General features: G+C 34.3%; 1 protein-coding gene across 14 annotated transcripts in view; it reads left to right on the top strand.

The window, feature by feature from the left end:
• The window catches only part of TNRC6C (trinucleotide repeat containing adaptor 6C), a 281,153-nt gene extending 263,455 nt beyond the window's left edge, over positions 1 to 17,698 (top strand). For 13 of the 14 annotated variants that reach the window (XM_051995504.1, XM_051995503.1, XM_051995502.1 and 10 more), the window contains 5 exons: positions 8,912 to 9,028; positions 11,202 to 11,396; positions 12,193 to 12,263; positions 13,724 to 13,863; positions 14,714 to 17,698. In XM_051995504.1, coding sequence (XP_051851464.1) covers positions 8,912 to 9,028; positions 11,202 to 11,396; positions 12,193 to 12,263; positions 13,724 to 13,863; positions 14,714 to 15,074 — 884 coding nt within the window. In that variant the 3' untranslated portion in view covers positions 15,075 to 17,698. The remainder of the gene's footprint in view (positions 1 to 8,911; positions 9,029 to 11,201; positions 11,397 to 12,192; positions 12,264 to 13,723; positions 13,864 to 14,713) is intronic. The other variant, XM_051995512.1, reaches the window with a different exon arrangement.
• Positions 17,699 to 18,467: the final 769 nt, after the last annotated feature.

Below are 18,467 nucleotides of genomic sequence, written 5' to 3'. Positions count from 1 at the left end.
GCAGCCCTATTTGTAGTGGCTAGAAACTGGAAAATGAATGGATGCCCATCAATTGGAGAATGGTTGAGTAAATTGTGGTATATGAATGTTATGGAATATTATTGTTCTGTAAGAAATGACCAGCAGGATGAATACAGAGAGGACTGGCGAGACTTACATGAACTGATGCTAAGTGAAATGAGCAGAACCAGGAGATCATTATACACTTCGACAACGATATTGTATGAGGACATATTTTGATGGAAGTGGATTTCTTTGACAAAGAGACCTAACTGAGTTTCAATTGATAAATGACGGACAAAAGCAGCTACACCCAAAGAAAGAACACTGGGAAACAAATGTGAACTATCTGCATTTTTGTTTTTCTTCCCGGGTTATTTATACCTTCTGAATCCAATTCTCCCTATGCAACAAAAGAACTGTTCGGTTCTGCAAACATATATTGTATCTAGGATATACTGCAACATATCCAACATATAAAGGACTGCTTGCTGTCTAGGGGAGGGGGTGGAGGGAGGGAGGGGAAAAAAATTGGAACAGAAACGAGTGCAAAGGATAATGTTGTAAAAAAAAAAAAAAAATTACCCTGGCATGGATTCTGTCAATATAAAATAATTATTAAATAAAAATTTAAAAAAAGAGAGAATAATATTAAAGTTAAGAACTTGGGAAACTGAAAGGTTGGTGATGCCCTAAACAGAAATAGCATCATTTTGAAATGGAGTGCTGATAAGGATAGGCCTGACTCCAGCCCTCTGTTAGATTAAGTTGGATGGTAGAATGAAATAAAACATTTATTAATCCAGTTAACAAAAAAAATTAACTTAGCTAGAATATAGAAAAGATAGCCCCAAGTAGTTCTTAGCTTCAAACACCCACCAAATCCGAGAGCCATAGAATACATGTGAATAAGACTTTTTATTCTTTTAAGTAACCAGGAAAGCTACATCAAGAGAGGTAGGTGTCCCTCACGTCCTGAGCGGGGGTGGTGCTAAAATGGCTTAGAAGTCATAAGCCTCTTACATGCTCTCTGTCCTGAGTTCTAAGTTGATACCAAAGCTATCTCTGTATAGTTTCCCACTTAGTCTTCTCTGACTTACTATTTAATATCTTCCCCTTCTTAGAACCCCGATTAGGGAGCTGATAACAAATCTTTGTGTATTTAGAGGTCTCTGCTGAAGCTTTCCCTCCTCCTTCCATGAGTCCTTTATAAATACTGTACTCATCTTTACTGAGAGTTTTGAGATTGCCATCAAGTAGGATTCTTCAAACAAGAACTCCACAGGATTATATGAGTTCAGGGGCTACTCTTTAGATCTTCTAGAGCTGAAGCCTGTTCTGTACCCCACTCAAAAGAAGCAAATTTGCAAAAGACTTAATAAACGAAGTTTATCAGTAATAGGTAATGTGAGTTCTCCAAAATCCAAAATGTACAATAAGCTTCTTGGATTTACTTTTGAATTGTGGAGAAGCCAGTTTCAGTAATTCTGCACTCTTGAATTGTTCTGATGCTGTATTCACAAGAACTTTACCAAATGGGCTGTATCCTAGATTTTCTTGAATTTAATTTCCTACCCCTTGTCCCTAATATGTGTCACCATTCAATCCAGGGCCTAAATCACAAATTCATATAACATTATGTCATCAATATAGTAGTGTGCCTTCAGGAGGAGATGCCTCTTTCAGGTCTCTACCCATCAGATTGTGTCAGTAAAAGAAAAGTTCAGATAGTTCTGAGGAAGGACAGTCAAGGTATACTAGATTGTTTCCCCAAACTGTTCCTAATTAGTCCCAATCACACAACAGAAAATACTTTTTTATATATCTGATAAGCTTACTATGAGTTACAAATATATTGGTCATATAAAAAGCCACCAAATAGTAAATAAAGATTATAAAAAGATTGATCAGCAGACACCAACAAGTTTACCTTCTATCCTGTGAGATTAAAGGGGACTTCTTGATGTATAGATAGTATCCAATTTTGCTACCATACTTTTAGAAGGATATAGAAAATCAGGGTTCAAAGAAGTAACAAAAATAAAAGGAAGGGAAACAGGATATTTAAAAATGGCCTAGAAAAATTGAGATTTTAATTTGAAGGAACCTAATCAGTTATGACATTTTTATGAAAAAAAATGGCTATTCTACATGTCCATGTCATAGAGGATGGAAAGAATTATAAGCAGGAACCAAAAGAAGAAGAATGGAGTAAGAGATAAAGAGCCAGTTTTAGAATCAAGAAAGCTTGAGATCATGTACTGCCTCTAAAACAAAACTAGTTGTGTGACCCTAGTTAAGGCTCTTAATCTCCCAATTCTCTTGGCAACTCTTGAAAACTACAAGTCAAAGAGAAGGTATATTAGTAGTCTTGCTTTGGGAGAGGGGTTTTTTTTCAGTTATAAGTTAACATAAGTTTTTGTTATAAGTATATAACACCCATGAAATCACAGGTACAATTCATATAAGTTCTTATCCATAAGATACATATTGTCCACCATTATGAGAAAGTAGTGGTATGACAAAAACAAGATAAAGTCTCTTGACTGCAGAATTATTTAAGAAAAAGTTTTCTGTCTTGGATAATTCAACTATCCAAATGACAGGATTGAGATTGTTTCCTTTATCCTTCTTTTAACTTTGATTCTGGAACTAGGCCAAAGCCTGATGTTAGAAAATGTACTGGAAAGTTATTTTATAATTGATAAATGATGTCAATATTTAGGCTCAATATTAGTCAGTATTACTCAGTATCTCATTTAGCTCTTTAAAAGCAAAAATAAGATCTCGGTTCCATGAAGAGGCATGCCTTATAACAAAAGTAACTGGAAGTTTAAATTCTTTATTACATTTTCTTGTAGAAGATAGTAGAATTTGGCCTCTGATGACATTAACATGTTAAGTACTAGTTGCATGTCAAACACATCTAAGCAAACAACATTTTTGAAGGGGGATAAAAGCTAGAAAACTGTCCATGAACCTTGTGTAGAAGGCACAGTTTGTCATGGTGAAAATGACATCTGCAAAAGCAACAGAAACCTTGAGGATCTGTTTTCAGCAAATTTGGAGGAAAAGAATTTTCCCAGGGCCTATAGAGATCATTCTATATTTGTTTCTTCTAGCACTAATTAAAGTCTGGATACGAAATGAATTTGATCATTCTGCTAAAAAAGATGAAAGGACTGAAAGAATATTTTCCATTCTCTTGATTTTCAAGGAGAATTAAATGTGCTTTGAAAGAATGAATGAAATGCTTTAAGAAAAATATTGAAAGATTTTGTGATGCAAAGTTGGAGAATAGAAAGAATGTAAAACAAAAGAGAAAGGATGAAGTGATGGAGCTGAATAATTTATTCTAAGTTCATCCCCAAAGAATGAAACTAGTCTCTTTAAAGAAGTGAGATGTGATCTAGTTTTACCAGTGAAGTATTTCTTCCCACCAGTATATATTTCAACCCCTGTAAGACTTGGAAGTTGTGATAACTAAGGAATTTTATCATCCTGCAGCTAAGTTTATTTCACATTACTCCTTCATATGCTCTCCTTTCCAATCAAATTGTTACACTTTTTATTCCCTACTTGATATTCTATTTCCACCTCCCATGCTTTTGTATATATTCTCTCTTCTTAGAACTCTTAAGTTTCCTTCAAGGCTCAGGTATTACTATCCTTAGTTCCTTATGTTGGTGATCTAGCCTACCTGAAATTATCACATAGGTAACTGTATATTTACATGATGTATTCTGTCCCTCACTCCATGTAGAATATAAACTCCTAAAAGACAATGACAACCCTTGTATGTGTATGTCCCAGTTATTGCATGTACTTAGACTTTCATAAATAACTACTGAGTTGCTTACTGAATGGCTAAGATTGGTTGTGGGATGCAACATTCAGGTCCATCAACAAGTCTATTTTATTACTGTAGGAAAATACAGCTTTTGAAATTTCAAAGTTACTTCTATTTCATAATTAGATAGTAGATTTCAGAACTATAGTGGGGAATTAAAATTCAAAAATAACAGGTTAGAAAAAAGGGAAAGTGTATTACATCAAGAATACAGATAGGTTCTTTACAAAAGCAAGGGTAAATGTTGAAAACTAGCTTTGCATATGTTTTGAAAATTAAAAGCTATTTAAAAAAAAAGAATATAGGTTCTTCTGGAAATCCAGTAGAATCAGGAAAAAGTGGTAGAGATTTAGGTAAGAATAAAATCATAGACAACAGCTTTTGACTGCAGATGCTGAAAAAAACAATTAGGGGACTTCAGCTATAGTCATCTGCAGGCCTTTTTGTTTTCCTAAAGGCAGAACACTTGAGATATTGAATTTTTATTGATAGTAATTTTACTCTCCAAATGGAAACAAAAAAGGAAACTGCTCTTCTCATCTTGATTGTGATCATTGAGAAAGAACTGACTGCCAAAGTAACGTTTACAGGAAATTCAACAAACTTGGGAAGAAACTTGTCATAATGGATAGGAAAAGGGACACCAAATGTAAGTACTATCTAAGTACTCTAGGGTCTAAGCATATAAATTTTTTTTTAATTTTTTTATTAAAGCTTTTTATTTACAAAGCCATGTACATGAGTAATTTTTCCAACATTGACCTTTTGTTGCAAATTTTCTCCTTCTTCCCCCCACCCCCTCCTCTATCTGGCAGGTAATCCAATACATGTTAAATATGTTGAAATACATGTTAGATCCAATATATATATACAAATTTATACATTTATCTTGTTGCTCAAGAAAAATCAAATCAGAAAGAAAGAAAAAGAAAAACTGAGGGGAAAAAATGTAAGCAACATAACAACAGAGAGAGTGAGAATGCTATGTTGTGTTCCACACTCTGTTCCCATGGTTCTCTCTCTGGGTGTAGATGGTTCTTTTCATCACTGCACAAGTAGAATTGGTTTGAATCATCTCAATGTTGAAAAGAGCCACGTCCATCAGTATTGATCATTGTATAGTCTTATTGTTGCCGTGTATAATGATCTCCTGGTTTTGCTCATTTCATTTTGCATCAGTTCATGTAAATCTCTCCAAGCTTCTCTGAAATCATCCTGCTGGTCGTTTCTTACAGAGCAATAGTATTCCATAGCATTCATATGCCATAATTTATCCAACCATTCTCCACTTGATGGGCATCCACTCATTTTCCAGTTTCTTGCCACTACAAAGAGGGATGTCACAAACATTTTTGCACATATGGATCTTTTTCCTTCCTTTAAGATCTTTTTGGGATATAAATCCAGTAGAAACACTGCTGGATCAAATGCACAGTTTAATAATTTTTTGAGCATAGTTCCTCACTGCTCCCCAGAATTGTTGGATCCACAGTTCCACCAACAATATATCAATATCTCAATTTTCCCACATCCCCTCCAACATTCATCATTATCTTTTCCTATCATCTTAGCTAATCTGACCAGGTGTGTAGTGGTATCTCAGAGTTGTTTTAATTTGCATTTCTCTGATCAATTGGAGCATCTTTTCATGTGGCTACAAATAGTTAAAATTTCTTTATCTGAAAATTGTCTGTTCATATCCTTTGACCATTTATCAATTAGAGAATGGCTTGAACTATTATAAATTTGAGTCAGTTCTCTATATATTTTAGAAATGAGGCCTTTATCAGATCCTTTGGATGTAAAAATGTTTTTCCAGTTTATTGATTCCCTTCTAATTTTGTCTGCATTAGTTTTGTTTGTACAAAACCTTTTTAACTTAATATAATCTAAATGATCTATTTTATGATCAATAATGATCTCTAGTTCTTCTTTGGTCACAAATTCTTTCCTCTTCCACAAATCTGAGAGGTAAATTTTCCTATGTTTTAATTTGGTTTTAGTATTATTCTTAATGTATAGATCATGAACCCATTTTGACTTTATCTTGGTATATACGGTGTTAGGTATGGGTCTTTGCCTACTTTCTGTCATACTAGTTTCCAATTTTCCCAGCACTTATTGTCAAATAGTGAATTCTTATCCCAAAAGGTGGACCTTTTTCAGTTTGTCAAATACTAGGTTGTTATAGTCATTGGCTATTTTGTTCTGTGAACCTAACCTAGTCCACCTTTCAACTACTCTGTTTCTTAGCCAATACCAAATGGTTTTGATGACCACTGCTTTATAATATAGTTTTAGATCTGGTATAGCTAGGCCATCTTCATTTTAAGCATATGAATTTCAAAGCCAAGAAGAAGTGGAATCTCACCGACTCACAGGCCTCTCTGAGAACTTTATGGCCTCACACCTGGTCTCTCTACCACCAGGTTCTCCATTTTCTAGCTCATCCTCCACATGACTTCAGACAGATTTTTTGGAAGGGGTCTCAGATGTGGTCATGCTGCTCCACTGCTCAGAAACTTTCAGTGGCCCAGTGAGCTGGGCAAATTATTGAGCCTCTCTCTTACCTGAGTTTCCTCATCTGTAAAATAGCATCTACTTCATGGAATGGGGGTGAATTGAGTTAATATGTAAAGTACACTTTAGTGTATAAGACACTGTAGTGATGATGATGCAGTACAAGAGAGCACATGAAAAATGCAGGCAGATCTTTGTTCTTTAGCATATGGGGGAGAAAAAGAGGGGTATGCCAGCAATGAATAGTGAGGTCCACTGATCCCCAAAGTTGATTAGGCTATTCAGTGTTATGTCTCTAGATCAGAGGATCTTAACCTTTTATATGTGTTATGGATCCCTCAGAAATTGGGCAAAACCTATAAACTCCTCAGAATTTTAATAATTTTTTTATTTTTTTAAATAATTAAAGGAAATGTTCAATTTCAACTAGAGATTAGTGGAGAATAGGTCAAATTTTTCTCCCATTCAAGTTCACTAACTGCCCCTGAAATTTATCTCCAAGTTTAATACCCTTGAACTAGGTCTTGACACTTACAGAGCAAATCCTGGTGGTGTTAAGAGTGGGGCAGTGCCTCTAGAAGTTTGGCTAAATTGCAAACAGTGCTGAGCTTTAGTTCATGACAAATGACAGTCAGTTGTATGGCAACTTAGAGAAATATGTCTAGGGATTCGATTTTTTTTTTAATCAATTTTTTCCCAGTGTGTGTTTTAGTGTGCATCTAAAGCATCTATGAATGAGCAACATCGCATTAGATCTGTCATACCCTCGTTTCTGCCACTAATTATGATTTTAGCCAACTCACTAAATTTCTCTAGGCTTAGATTGGATAATTTCTAAGGCCCCTAACAGCCTTTTTTTTTTAAACTTAATTTGTACCTGATAAAATGAAATCAGGAGTGTGGATATTAGGGCAAATATCAATTTATTCTTGAATTTACTTAATTCTGTTGAGTAGTCTAATTGGTCTTTTTTTTCTATTTTTGAAATTCATAAAGTTATCATTAATATTATATTGAAAAGTACTTGCCAATTATATTTTTAATAGTTTTATTGATTTTCTTATATTAGAGGATGGAAGTATTTTCAAGTATTTCCATTTAGGAATTTTTAATGTCCCTCCCCCAAAAAAGAAAAGATCTGGGCATATGATAATAATATACTTGCTAATACTAAGCAGATATCAGTGTGAACACTTACATATCCTGAATTTGTTTCATTATACTTCAGGAACCTACTGTAGCTCCCTGAGAGAAATGAAAAGATTATATAAAACAATTAACTTTGCCACATTTTGGGATCCCTGAAATGGAGTTACTGCAAAACAAAAGTTTGTTAAGTCATAGTTATTGCTTTTCATCTTCATAGATAATTTGAGACTGAATGAAATCATATTAATTATACTAACATGATTTTATTTTGGCTCCCCCTACTAACTGGTATACTCTTCTTATTTTTTCTTCCTGTAGGCCCTGTTTCATATTTTTCACAATGCTATCAGAACAGGGTTTTGGGGTAAAAGTCCATTATGTCAATTCCAAGCTCGAAAGCTCAGTTCCTCCCTATTAGTCACCCAGTAAAATATAAATTCTTTAGCCAGGCTATCAAGACCCTCCAAAATTTGATTCCAACCCGCCCTTACTTTGTTCAAGAATACCCCCTTCATGAATTTTACAATTAAACCAATCAGTTTTGAATGTTTTATATATGCCCTTATCCTTTTGAGAAAAGTATAAAATATAAATTTTTTATTTGGTTGAGAAATTAAGGCTTCTAAAAAAAACTTTCACTATGCTTGCATGTAGGGCAAAGAACTGTTATCAGGTTTTTATAAAACTTTTCAGTCTTCTCTTTGATATCTTATTCCATATGTGCTTCACTGTGGTACTTAAAAGTAAAAACAAAAACAACTCAAGTAGAGTTAGCTCCCTTTTTTTAGAGATCAGGATTAGGAAAGAAAGAAAAAAGGCCTTTACTATTTCCTACAGGCTAACCTAAATGAAAAAAACACAGAGATTTAATAATTTGCCTAATATATTTTAGACACTGAAACGGATTGTTTTATGTTACTGAAAAGAAGTAAAGATGGAGGCCGTGTTAGGTCCTGGGAGAAATAGAAATGTTTTATAAGAAAAAACATAAAAATGGTGTTTTGGGATAGAAACTTAATATGGAAAAACTGTTGTCTTGTATGGAAAAGGGATTGATACAAAGTTGTTGTTGTTGTTGTTGTTGTTAATCTAATTTAGGAATTATAAAATTCTAATAGTCCTTGCATCAAAATTTACTCAAGAGAAATTGTAAATCATTGGAATAATTGCCTGCTTGCTAAGAACCGATCTGGGTGGAAGGGATAGAACTCAACTTAAAGAATATATATTCCCTGATAATGTCCCCAATTGAATTCAGAACATCTATCAAAAAAAAAAAATTCTTTTCCTGGCTTATATTCCCACTTCCCCCCCCACCACTTGAAGGTAGGGTAGGTGACACAATAAACATTTTGCCCAGCTTTCTTAGTTACTTTTTTGCTGGTTCTGCAGGGTCATCCCCAACATCATCTCAGAATGCCACGCTGCCTTCATCGAGTGCCTGGCCTCTTAGTGCCTCTGGCTACAGTAGCTCTTTCAGCAGCATTGCATCTGCACCTAGTGTTACAGGTATGAAAATGGACTTTCTACTTCCATTTAGAATTTTTGTACCTCCTGAATAAAAATCTTCAAAGACCTTCTCAGGTAGGTTCTTTTGATCTTTTTGCTGGTTCTCTGAATAGGTGTGACTTTGATTAGTACCCATGCAGCATATGGCTGATTATAAGAAAGAATTTCTCCCAAAAAGTGGAATGCCATTTAAATTTCACATAAGAAATCAAGGAAAGAGAGTAGTTTAGCAAATCCCTATGTTTGCTCTCAACACTAAAAGTATAATACGTTTTCTATTACATCAATATATATTTGCTAAAATACTTCCCTATTATTTTAGAATCCAGAGTTTTTTTAAATAGACAATAACTTTTAGTGAGATATATTGTCAAAACTTACAATTTTAAGTCAGGAAAATGGAAAATGATCAGCAGATACATAAGATTTAGAATTTGAACATATTATATAATCAACTGGGTGGGTATGGAGTCTGGAGACTTAAGTTCAAATGCAACATCAAACACTTTCTTTCTGTGTGATTCTGGTCAAGTCATTTAACTTGTTTGCCTCAGTTTCCTCAGCTGATAAATGGGGATAATAACCTCCACCTCCTAGGGATATTGTGAGGGGCAAATGAGACAATATTTGTTAAGTGCATAGCACAGTGCCAGCATGATAAGCTGTGTGTGTGTGTGTGTGTGTGTGTGTGTGTGTGTGTGTGTGTGCGCGGGCACACACACACTTATTCCCTTTTCCCTCTCTTCTCTAGTCAAATTTAATAAATAGAACAGTGAGGAGGCATTGCTACCTTTCTGTCCAAATTTTCTCATACCCAATTGAGCTTTTTTATTCATTTTAAAAAGGGGGGAAACATGTGAACATAGGAATGTCTCTTAATACCAGTAAAGAAAGGAGTTAAATTTAAGAAGTGAGGTGTTATAGTGGATACAGTATATAAAGAGAAAAATGCAGGCAGAAAGATCTGAATTCAAGTTCTACCTCAGATACTGTGTGACCCTGGATCGCTTAAACTCTTTGACCCTCAGTTTCTCCATCTGTTAAAGTGGAAAATAATGACACCTACCTCCTAGGGATATTCTAAGGAGCCAATAAGATGAAAAATGTAAAGTACTTTGTAAACCTTAAAGCTCTTTATACATCTTAACTATACTGCTTTTAAAATAACAAATATCTGATGGTTTTATTCAGTTATAACATTTAATAAATATTTAAAGAACTCACAAAATATCTTTTTAAAAAATAATGCTTTATCCACAGTCATATTTGGTATGTTTTCTTTGTTGGGACAGCTTTTTTTTTCTTTTTTTTTTTTTTTTTTTAGTTTGCTTTGCTTTTGTGAATTGTATTTGTTCATTGAGTGAAGTAGCAGTATTATTACATAAATTTAATGTGTATGTATGTGTGTGCGTGTGCTTTTTTATATGAGTAAATATAGTGCAGAATGAATGCTTAATGATACTGGAAATCATCTGTTATTGTTTTCTCTTCCATTCTAGAGTTGAACCATTCCAACAGGAGAGGTTTTATCATGGTCCCTGTTGTGATCTTAATTAAAAACCATCTCACATTTCCTTATTTTTATTTCATAAGATAACTGATAATAGGTTTTTTAAAATAGCTTTATGTGACAAAATGATATTAAAAGCATTTTAAATATGTGGCTGTTAAACAAATGACAGATCATGGCCCACAGGATATTTCCTTAAAGGTAATTGATCATTGTAAAAAAAAAAAAAAAACTACCTTGCAAAGGAATTTATGTGTTTGCTTCTTTTTTAAGTTGATTTATTGGATATATGTTAGCAGAAGTTGAACTGTTTGATGATTTTCATCATAGTACATTATGAGTTGGTTGGGCAACTCAGAAAACTAATGAATTTAGCAGTTGTCATAGGCTGTAACAGTTTTCTTAGTTTCCACAGGCACCTTATTACTTATGATTGTCCATAAATAGAAATTAAAATGACAATATTCATAATTATGTTAAAGTTCAAGATGTTTTACAAAATATTGCATCTACTTATTGTGATTTTCGTTTATTTCAAAACTCCAGACATTGACATATTAATGAAATATCTTTTTTTCACCTTATCAAAACAACTTTTTAGGATTTAAAAATTAAATTTTATTCATATGTATGTATGCAAGTTTTATGTCTCTGATTTTATAGGTAAACTGTCAGACATTAAATCTACATGGTCCTCCAGCCCAGTTTCTCACACACAATCCTCTCTGTCTCATGAACTGTGGAAGGTACCCAGAAACACTACTGCACCTACTAGACCTCCTCCAGGCTTAACAAACACCAAGCCCTCTTCTACCTGGGGTACCAGTCCACTTGGCTGGACCAGTTCTTACTCCTCTGGTATGCCATGAATCTTGTCTCTTAATACAAGTGGGAAGGGTGTTAGTGTTCATTTACTAAAGTGGTTCTTAGAGTAGGATATTTCAGCATCCTCCAGAGGCCAATCATTGTAAATTTCTTTTCTGTCCTTTCATCATGGTCTCTACAGTGCATTTTTGTGAGGATTCTACAATCTCCACTTTTGTACTCCAAACCAATTCAAAGATTTCAGTTTCTAGTAAACCATGACAGAATCACAAGCTGTATCTTAGAGACCCTCCAAAGCCACACTGAGATTTAGAAGCCATGGGTCATTGGGGCATGATGACAGGGACTTAGAAGTTTCTAGTCTAAGCTACTCTTATCTCAGCATGCAATTGTTATTAGCTCTGTGTCAAGATTAGTCACAAAAAATCTGGCATTGCATAATCATTTATAATATCTTCATTTTGTACATTTATAACTTATACAAAGATCTCGAATATTGCATGCACAACTTTATGGGACAACCTTTGTATGCAGCAGAATGGAGCAAAAATCATTTATATATATACATATACACACACATGTATGTATGTAGAAAACAATTGCTTAAAAGGTTTGAGGCTTTTTAAAATGTTTTATATTTCCCTGAGGATTTGGAAGAAGACTTCTGTTTTAAATACTAAATACCAAAATACATGGTATTTTGTAGCATGGTTTGTATTGCCATAAATTATGAGTAAAGGTAGAAACCAGAATGAACATGTCCCATTGCCCTCCTTTCTAACAATGTTTTCCCCATCGGGGGGTGGGGGGGGTGGGGGTCATTGTGCAGGTTCTGCCTGGAGCACTGACAGTTCAGGAAGAACGAGCAGCTGGCTGGTACTCCGTAACCTCACACCCCAGGTAGGCAGAACGCATCATGGATGGCAGTGCAGGAGCATCAATGAGTGTTCTATTGCTGAGCAAAGCTGGGCCACTAGTCCCCTTAGCCAAGGAGATCTCCTTCTTCAGTGCATGGGAAATAGCAGATGTAGAAAGACTAGTAATGCAACATAGACTCTCAAGGTTGAGCTCAGAAAGATACTCAGAAGTAAACACATGCCATTATACATTTGTGAGAGAAAGAGGCTGCATAAAATAATGGTTCAAGAGCTGGACTTAGAGCCAGAATGAACTGAATTTAAGTCCTGCCCCTCACTCATAGTGGCCATGTGACCCAGGGCAAGTCATTGCTTCAGCTAACTCTCTAAGATTATAACTTTCAGAGAAAATAATGACTTGTTCTGAGAGAAGGAGCTTCCTCATCCAGGATTTCCTTATGCCAATGAAATCACAAGTCTTTAAAATGAAATTTTTTTAAAAATATTGGGTGTGGTGGTACAGGCTTGCAGTCTTTGGTAGCAGAGAAGAACTTTGGTAAATTGCTTGAGCTTGGAAGTCCTGAACTGCAGTGGGCTAATGTAGATTGAGTGTCATCAGTAAGTATAACACGAGTATGGTAAACTGCAAGAAATTGTCTTTACATATAATTGGGAAAATTTTAGTCAAGTTAATTATTGATCTATTTAGAGTGAAGATATCAACTGAATTCACTAATCAGATTATTCTGACATTGTAACACCATTCCATAAACATATAGGTACCTTCTTTCTTTTCTCTTTTAATTAAGTAACCCAGGATTATAGTGCTATTAGGTATTCTGAAGTATAAATTTGGCATAGTATGTTTTATAAACAAGCCTAATTAGAGAAAGTGAACACTCAATCTAAGTTTCAATACCATCTTTGTTGCTTGATAACTAACTTTGGACAAGTCACTTACATTTCCTTGAATATCTGTTCCCATATATACAAATTAGGGGATTTAGACTTTAAATGATCCATAATATCTAGATCTAGATCCTATTCTTTTTCTGTATTTGTTTTAGTTAGTAAAATGTAGTTTTAAAAATTCATCTCTTAAAACGACACTGGCATTACAAAATTCCATTAGACACAGTGCATTAGATATTTCAGAATTATTTTTTAGGAAGGGTTAATTGAGATTGTAATCCTGAATTTATGTGTTCTGATGTATTCTAATTTTATATAATTTTATCAAGTTTTTGCTTAACTCATTTTTCTTTACATGAAAAGACTCTTTTACTACTCTCCTTGTGTCACATTTTTAAGTGAAAATATTCAATTTATTGATGTTTATCGAGTTCAGAATTAATTTTTAAAATTTAAAAGAAAATAAAGGAAGATTCATTAGGGAGGTATATGATTACTTGCAGAAATGACTGTGATACGAAATAAGTAATTAGTTACAAAGAAAAATGACAGATAATAATAAAATAACCCTGATCTGTTTTCCTTAATTAGATTGATGGTTCTACACTAAGGACATTGTGTTTGCAACATGGTCCTTTAATTACATTCCACTTGAACCTGACTCAAGGAAATGCTGTGGTCCGATACAGTTCCAAGGAAGAAGCTGCCAAAGCTCAAAAGTCTCTGCATATGTATGTTTCTTCTCTAAATTTTTTGTGGGTGTGAAACAGTATCAGGGTTTTTTAAACAATACCAAATGTAGTCTGTGCCACATTCATTTTCTTTTTTCTAGTTTTAGGTTGCTGTGCTTCCTGTTTGGGCATGGTTTGCAAATCTTCCTAAAGAAAGAATCTTTCTTTCCCATTCATAAAATTTAAATATACCCTTTCCTATTTATCTGTAACTGAAATATTCTAAATGCTTTGCCTATGGTGCTTTTAACAGTACAACCTTTTCCTAATTTAGAAATGTGTGAAGTTTCTTAAATATTGAAGTAATAATAACCCTTGTTCAATGTCACTAGTTAATTCTGTAATTTGAGTTAAGATTATAGTGACTTGATCTTAAATGGCAAAGCACAGCATGTAAATTATGCCTTTCCTAAATAGTCCTCTAGTCTTGTGAACTGAAAAAGTTGATGTACTTATCAAAGAAAGAAATTTACTAAGAGGAAGGATATAGTTTATGTGTTTGGAGAGTAGGAGAGATAAATTACCAGGAAGATATATAAATATTAGTATATGGTATTATACCATAATCCTTTGTCTACTATTTTTCCCAGGAAAAAAAAATGATCCCAAGGAAGGTAGCATGATGTAAGTGGAGACATTGTTAAATACCCATTTACAGAGAAGAGATCAGTTTTAGTCTCAGTTCTACTGTAAATTAGCTGCGTGTGAACAACTTCCTTTCCCTTTTTTTGGTCCCCTGTTTCTTCATTTGTAAAAGGGAATTAGACTAAATTTCATAGCTGCCTAATTGTGCCTTGAGAAATGGAGGGGTTATCTCATTACTTTATCCTGTGATACTTATTTGTTCTAGGTGTGTCTTAGGAAACACTACCATACTGGCTGAGTTTGCTGGTGAAGAAGAAGTAAACCGTTTCTTAGCACAAGGCCAACCACTGCCACCCACCTCCAGTTGGCAGTCCAACACTGGAACCAATCAGACTCGTATGGGCTCCACAAGCAGTTCTCATGGATTGGTGCGAAATGATGCAGGCCATTGGAACACTCCCTGCCTGGGAAGCAAAGGAAACAATGATCTGCTCTGGGGCGGTGTTCCTCAATACTCCAGCAGCCTTTGGGGCCCGCCAAGCACCGATGATGGCAGAGTTATTGGAAGCCCTACACCTTTAAATACTCTGCTTCCTGGTGACCTTCTCAGTGGGGAGAGTATCTAGGAAAACAGATCAATGAAATGGAAATAACAATCATCAGCACTAAAGAAAAAAGGATAACCCTTTCCAGTCCAGGGCTTTACAGAGAATCCAGCTTTAATAGATCAGACTGGCAGCCCTTTTTTAGTACCTCTGTCCAATATTGACTATGAAACTCTGCCAAAGTCCTTGTGAACTGTTATGAAAACAGTATGAGCTACCTTTGGTCAGTTTCACATGCTAATGACAGGTTGTTTTTTTCATGGCTCTTTGTTTTATGTTGTCTTGTGTTTATATGGTATGTTTTGTGTTTTGTATTTTTATTTTTTTAAGTATAAAAGCTGCTTAGAATAGTTCTATCATGAAGGGCACTTTTCAGATTATGGGCTGGAAAGGGTTATTTTATCAAAGTGGGGAGGGGGTGGGAGGGAGAAGTGAAAGCCTATTTAAAATGAGCCTGTGACTATTATGCACATTACCAGAGGCGGACCCAGTCATCTGAAGGACATAAAGCATGGTTATATTATTGGTACAGTTAAGTCATGCAACAAATGGTGACTTATGACTGTAAAATACAGGTTAAATGGAGGAGGGCTCTGGGGAGGGGGGAGGAGAGTTTTCTTTCTCTGCTGCCAGGGATCCGCCTATGCACATTTCCCTTGTTTGGTTATTTTTCCATGTCATTTTTTAAAAACCCCAAAATAGAAAAAGTTTAAAAAAAAAAAAAACATATCAAACATGCAAATACTTGAATCCAGAAGGCCAATAATGAAATGTGAACACTTTCTAAGTCTAATTTCACACTTCCAGGTTGACATCAATATACAGAAACAGGCTCTAGGAAAAAATTTCTAACTTCATATACTATTGTGTGTGTTGGAACAGGAGTGTGTGTGTGTGTGTGTGTGTGTGTGTGTGTGTGTGTGCAGGCACGCACACATGTGCACGTGTGAGAGTGCTTGTATATGCACATATATGTGTATGTGAGAAAGTGTGAATGATTTAACAATGTGGGGTTTTTCCCTTTTACTCAGTATATGCTTTTTTTTCTCATTGGTCAAACGTTTTAATTGTTAGCTTCTAACTTTGCACTGAGTGTCAGCAACCCTTCCCATAGCTAATCCTATAAGTCTGAAAAAAATTAATAGGATGGGTCAGCGACAATTCATGTGTAAATGTTTACTCAAGGACTCTGTTGTTGCGTTTAAATTACATTGTGTATCTCTGGAGAATAATATGTATACCTACCTTTAGCAGCTTTTTATTGTGGACTAATGCAAGAAAATTATTACCGGAGTATTGCACCATTTTTCCATTCGGGATATAAAGATTTAAAAAAAAAAACTTTTTGAACTGTGGCCATAGATACTTGTAAAGAATGGATGGTTCCCTGCAAGCTGGAACAGAAACAAGCACTTGGGACATAGGTTTAGACTGCTTTTAGAGGAGTCAATCGTTTGGCTCCCACCTGTTTACAGACCTTTTTTTCTCATTCAAACTTTAAAATAAAATTTTAAAAGGAATAAAAAAAAAAAAAAAAGATTTCCATCACTAAAGAAACCTATTTTCAGAATGAAGATATGCTACTTCAGAGCTCTGGGATTGAACAGTGTTGTTACATTATCCTTTCTTTGGCCATTGTTGTGTACTTTTTGTTATTTTTTTTCTTTCTCTTCGTCAAAATGGCGAAAACTTTGTGGTCACTATCTTGCACATGGTGGAAGAGGTCTCAGGAAAGCCGGGTTTCCCGAGGAGCAACTCCACACCATTTCATGTATTTTTAAACCCAACTCCTAGCACTGAAGATATTATTTAAAAAAAAAAAAAACAACAACAACAAAAAAGAGACACAAAAAAATACCTAATCTAATGTGTAGCAGTTACATATTTACCAAATAATGGACTCAAAAGAAATAGATGTTTGAAGAGTGCTTTATATATTAAAAAAATTGCTTTATGTTTAAAAATGATCAATGTTTTGATTGTTTTGAAAGGAAGAAAGACAATGGAATAGCATACTTTCAAGTATGTTTTTAAAAATATATATGAACATTGTGCTCCCTGCCTGCTTGGATCAGGAAACTTGTGCATTACATTTTTTTTTAATTAACTTTTTAATGGTTTTATCAAAAAAAAAAAAAAAAAGGGTCCTGAAAGATGGCAAATCAACAAAAGCTGGTTTTATAGAGGATCATGAACTATGCACAAACTGGGTTCAATACTTTTTTCCTCAAGTTTTAGTAGTATATTTAGCTAAATAAAACTTCCTCAGAGTAATTGCATCTCATTGCCATTACATACATTCTATATATTTGATCTATATAGCTGAATATGTATATCAAATATATGTGTGTGTGCTTATATACATATAAATTTCCATGCTGAAGTCTAGCATTGAGTTATAGAAAAACAAGTGATATTATAAATTGGGGATGGAAGTAAAAAAATCTGTGTTTAATTTTTGTCTTTTATTTTGCATTAAAGATGTCTGTAACTCTGAGATTTAAAAGAAAAGTTTGTGGCTCTTAATGTTTTTTTCCTCATAGAATGTGATTGTTGAAGAACATGCACCGAAAATTGCTTTCAAAAGTACGAAGCTTCATTGATACTTAATAAATTGCAATTTTTTTCTTGGCTATTCAAATAAACGTGACTTTTTTTTTTAAAGCAGTGAGTATAAAAATATTTGTCACTTCATGTGTTGAAGTTAGTAAAAGATGAGTTTTTAGAAATTTTCATTTCTTTGGAATACACCTTCTAAGAGAATAAGTATAGTTGCTGGGTGTGGAATTTCCATTTTTTGTGGTCTGATTTATAGGATGATATTATTTTGTACTTAAATAAAAGCTTATCAATAGTTATTAATGAAAGTAACATCTCACCCATAAAAATCTAGCATTTGTACTTTCTCTTATAAATCTGTTGTAGTCAACAACCCAATGATATTATCTAAGAACAGTGTTAGGTATCTACTCAGTACTATTGTCAAACCATTGGCTCATTTTCACTTTTGACCAAAAGACTTGTATCAGGGACATCAACCTGATTAGGAGTTAAGCTGAATAAAATATGATTATAGCACCCTTTTTTACCCCCTTTTTTTTTCAGACTAGACATAAAATAACTCCTTTGATTTTTATAGAATCAATTTTTATAGTTGAAAGGCACTTTAGAGACCATCCTTGGACCTAAGTAATCCCTACTCAGAAATGGCTGCCAATGACGGAAGTTAGGAAATGCTCACTTAGATTGGTTAGTTTCAAAGGGACAATGAGAAATAGTATATTTTAGTAGGGAAAAAAATTGGACTAACCTATGAAAATGAAGATAATAAAAAGGGAAGGTCATTTTAACCAGTTTTGAATTGGAAAATTATATAGTTCCTAGAAATACTTCCCTAGGAATAGTTGGTGCATA

This window comes from Antechinus flavipes, chromosome 4 (genome assembly GCF_016432865.1).
Source record: "Antechinus flavipes isolate AdamAnt ecotype Samford, QLD, Australia chromosome 4, AdamAnt_v2, whole genome shotgun sequence".
Lineage (NCBI taxonomy): Eukaryota > Metazoa > Chordata > Mammalia > Dasyuromorphia > Dasyuridae > Antechinus > Antechinus flavipes.
This window is presented reverse-complemented; position numbering and strand designations above follow the sequence as displayed.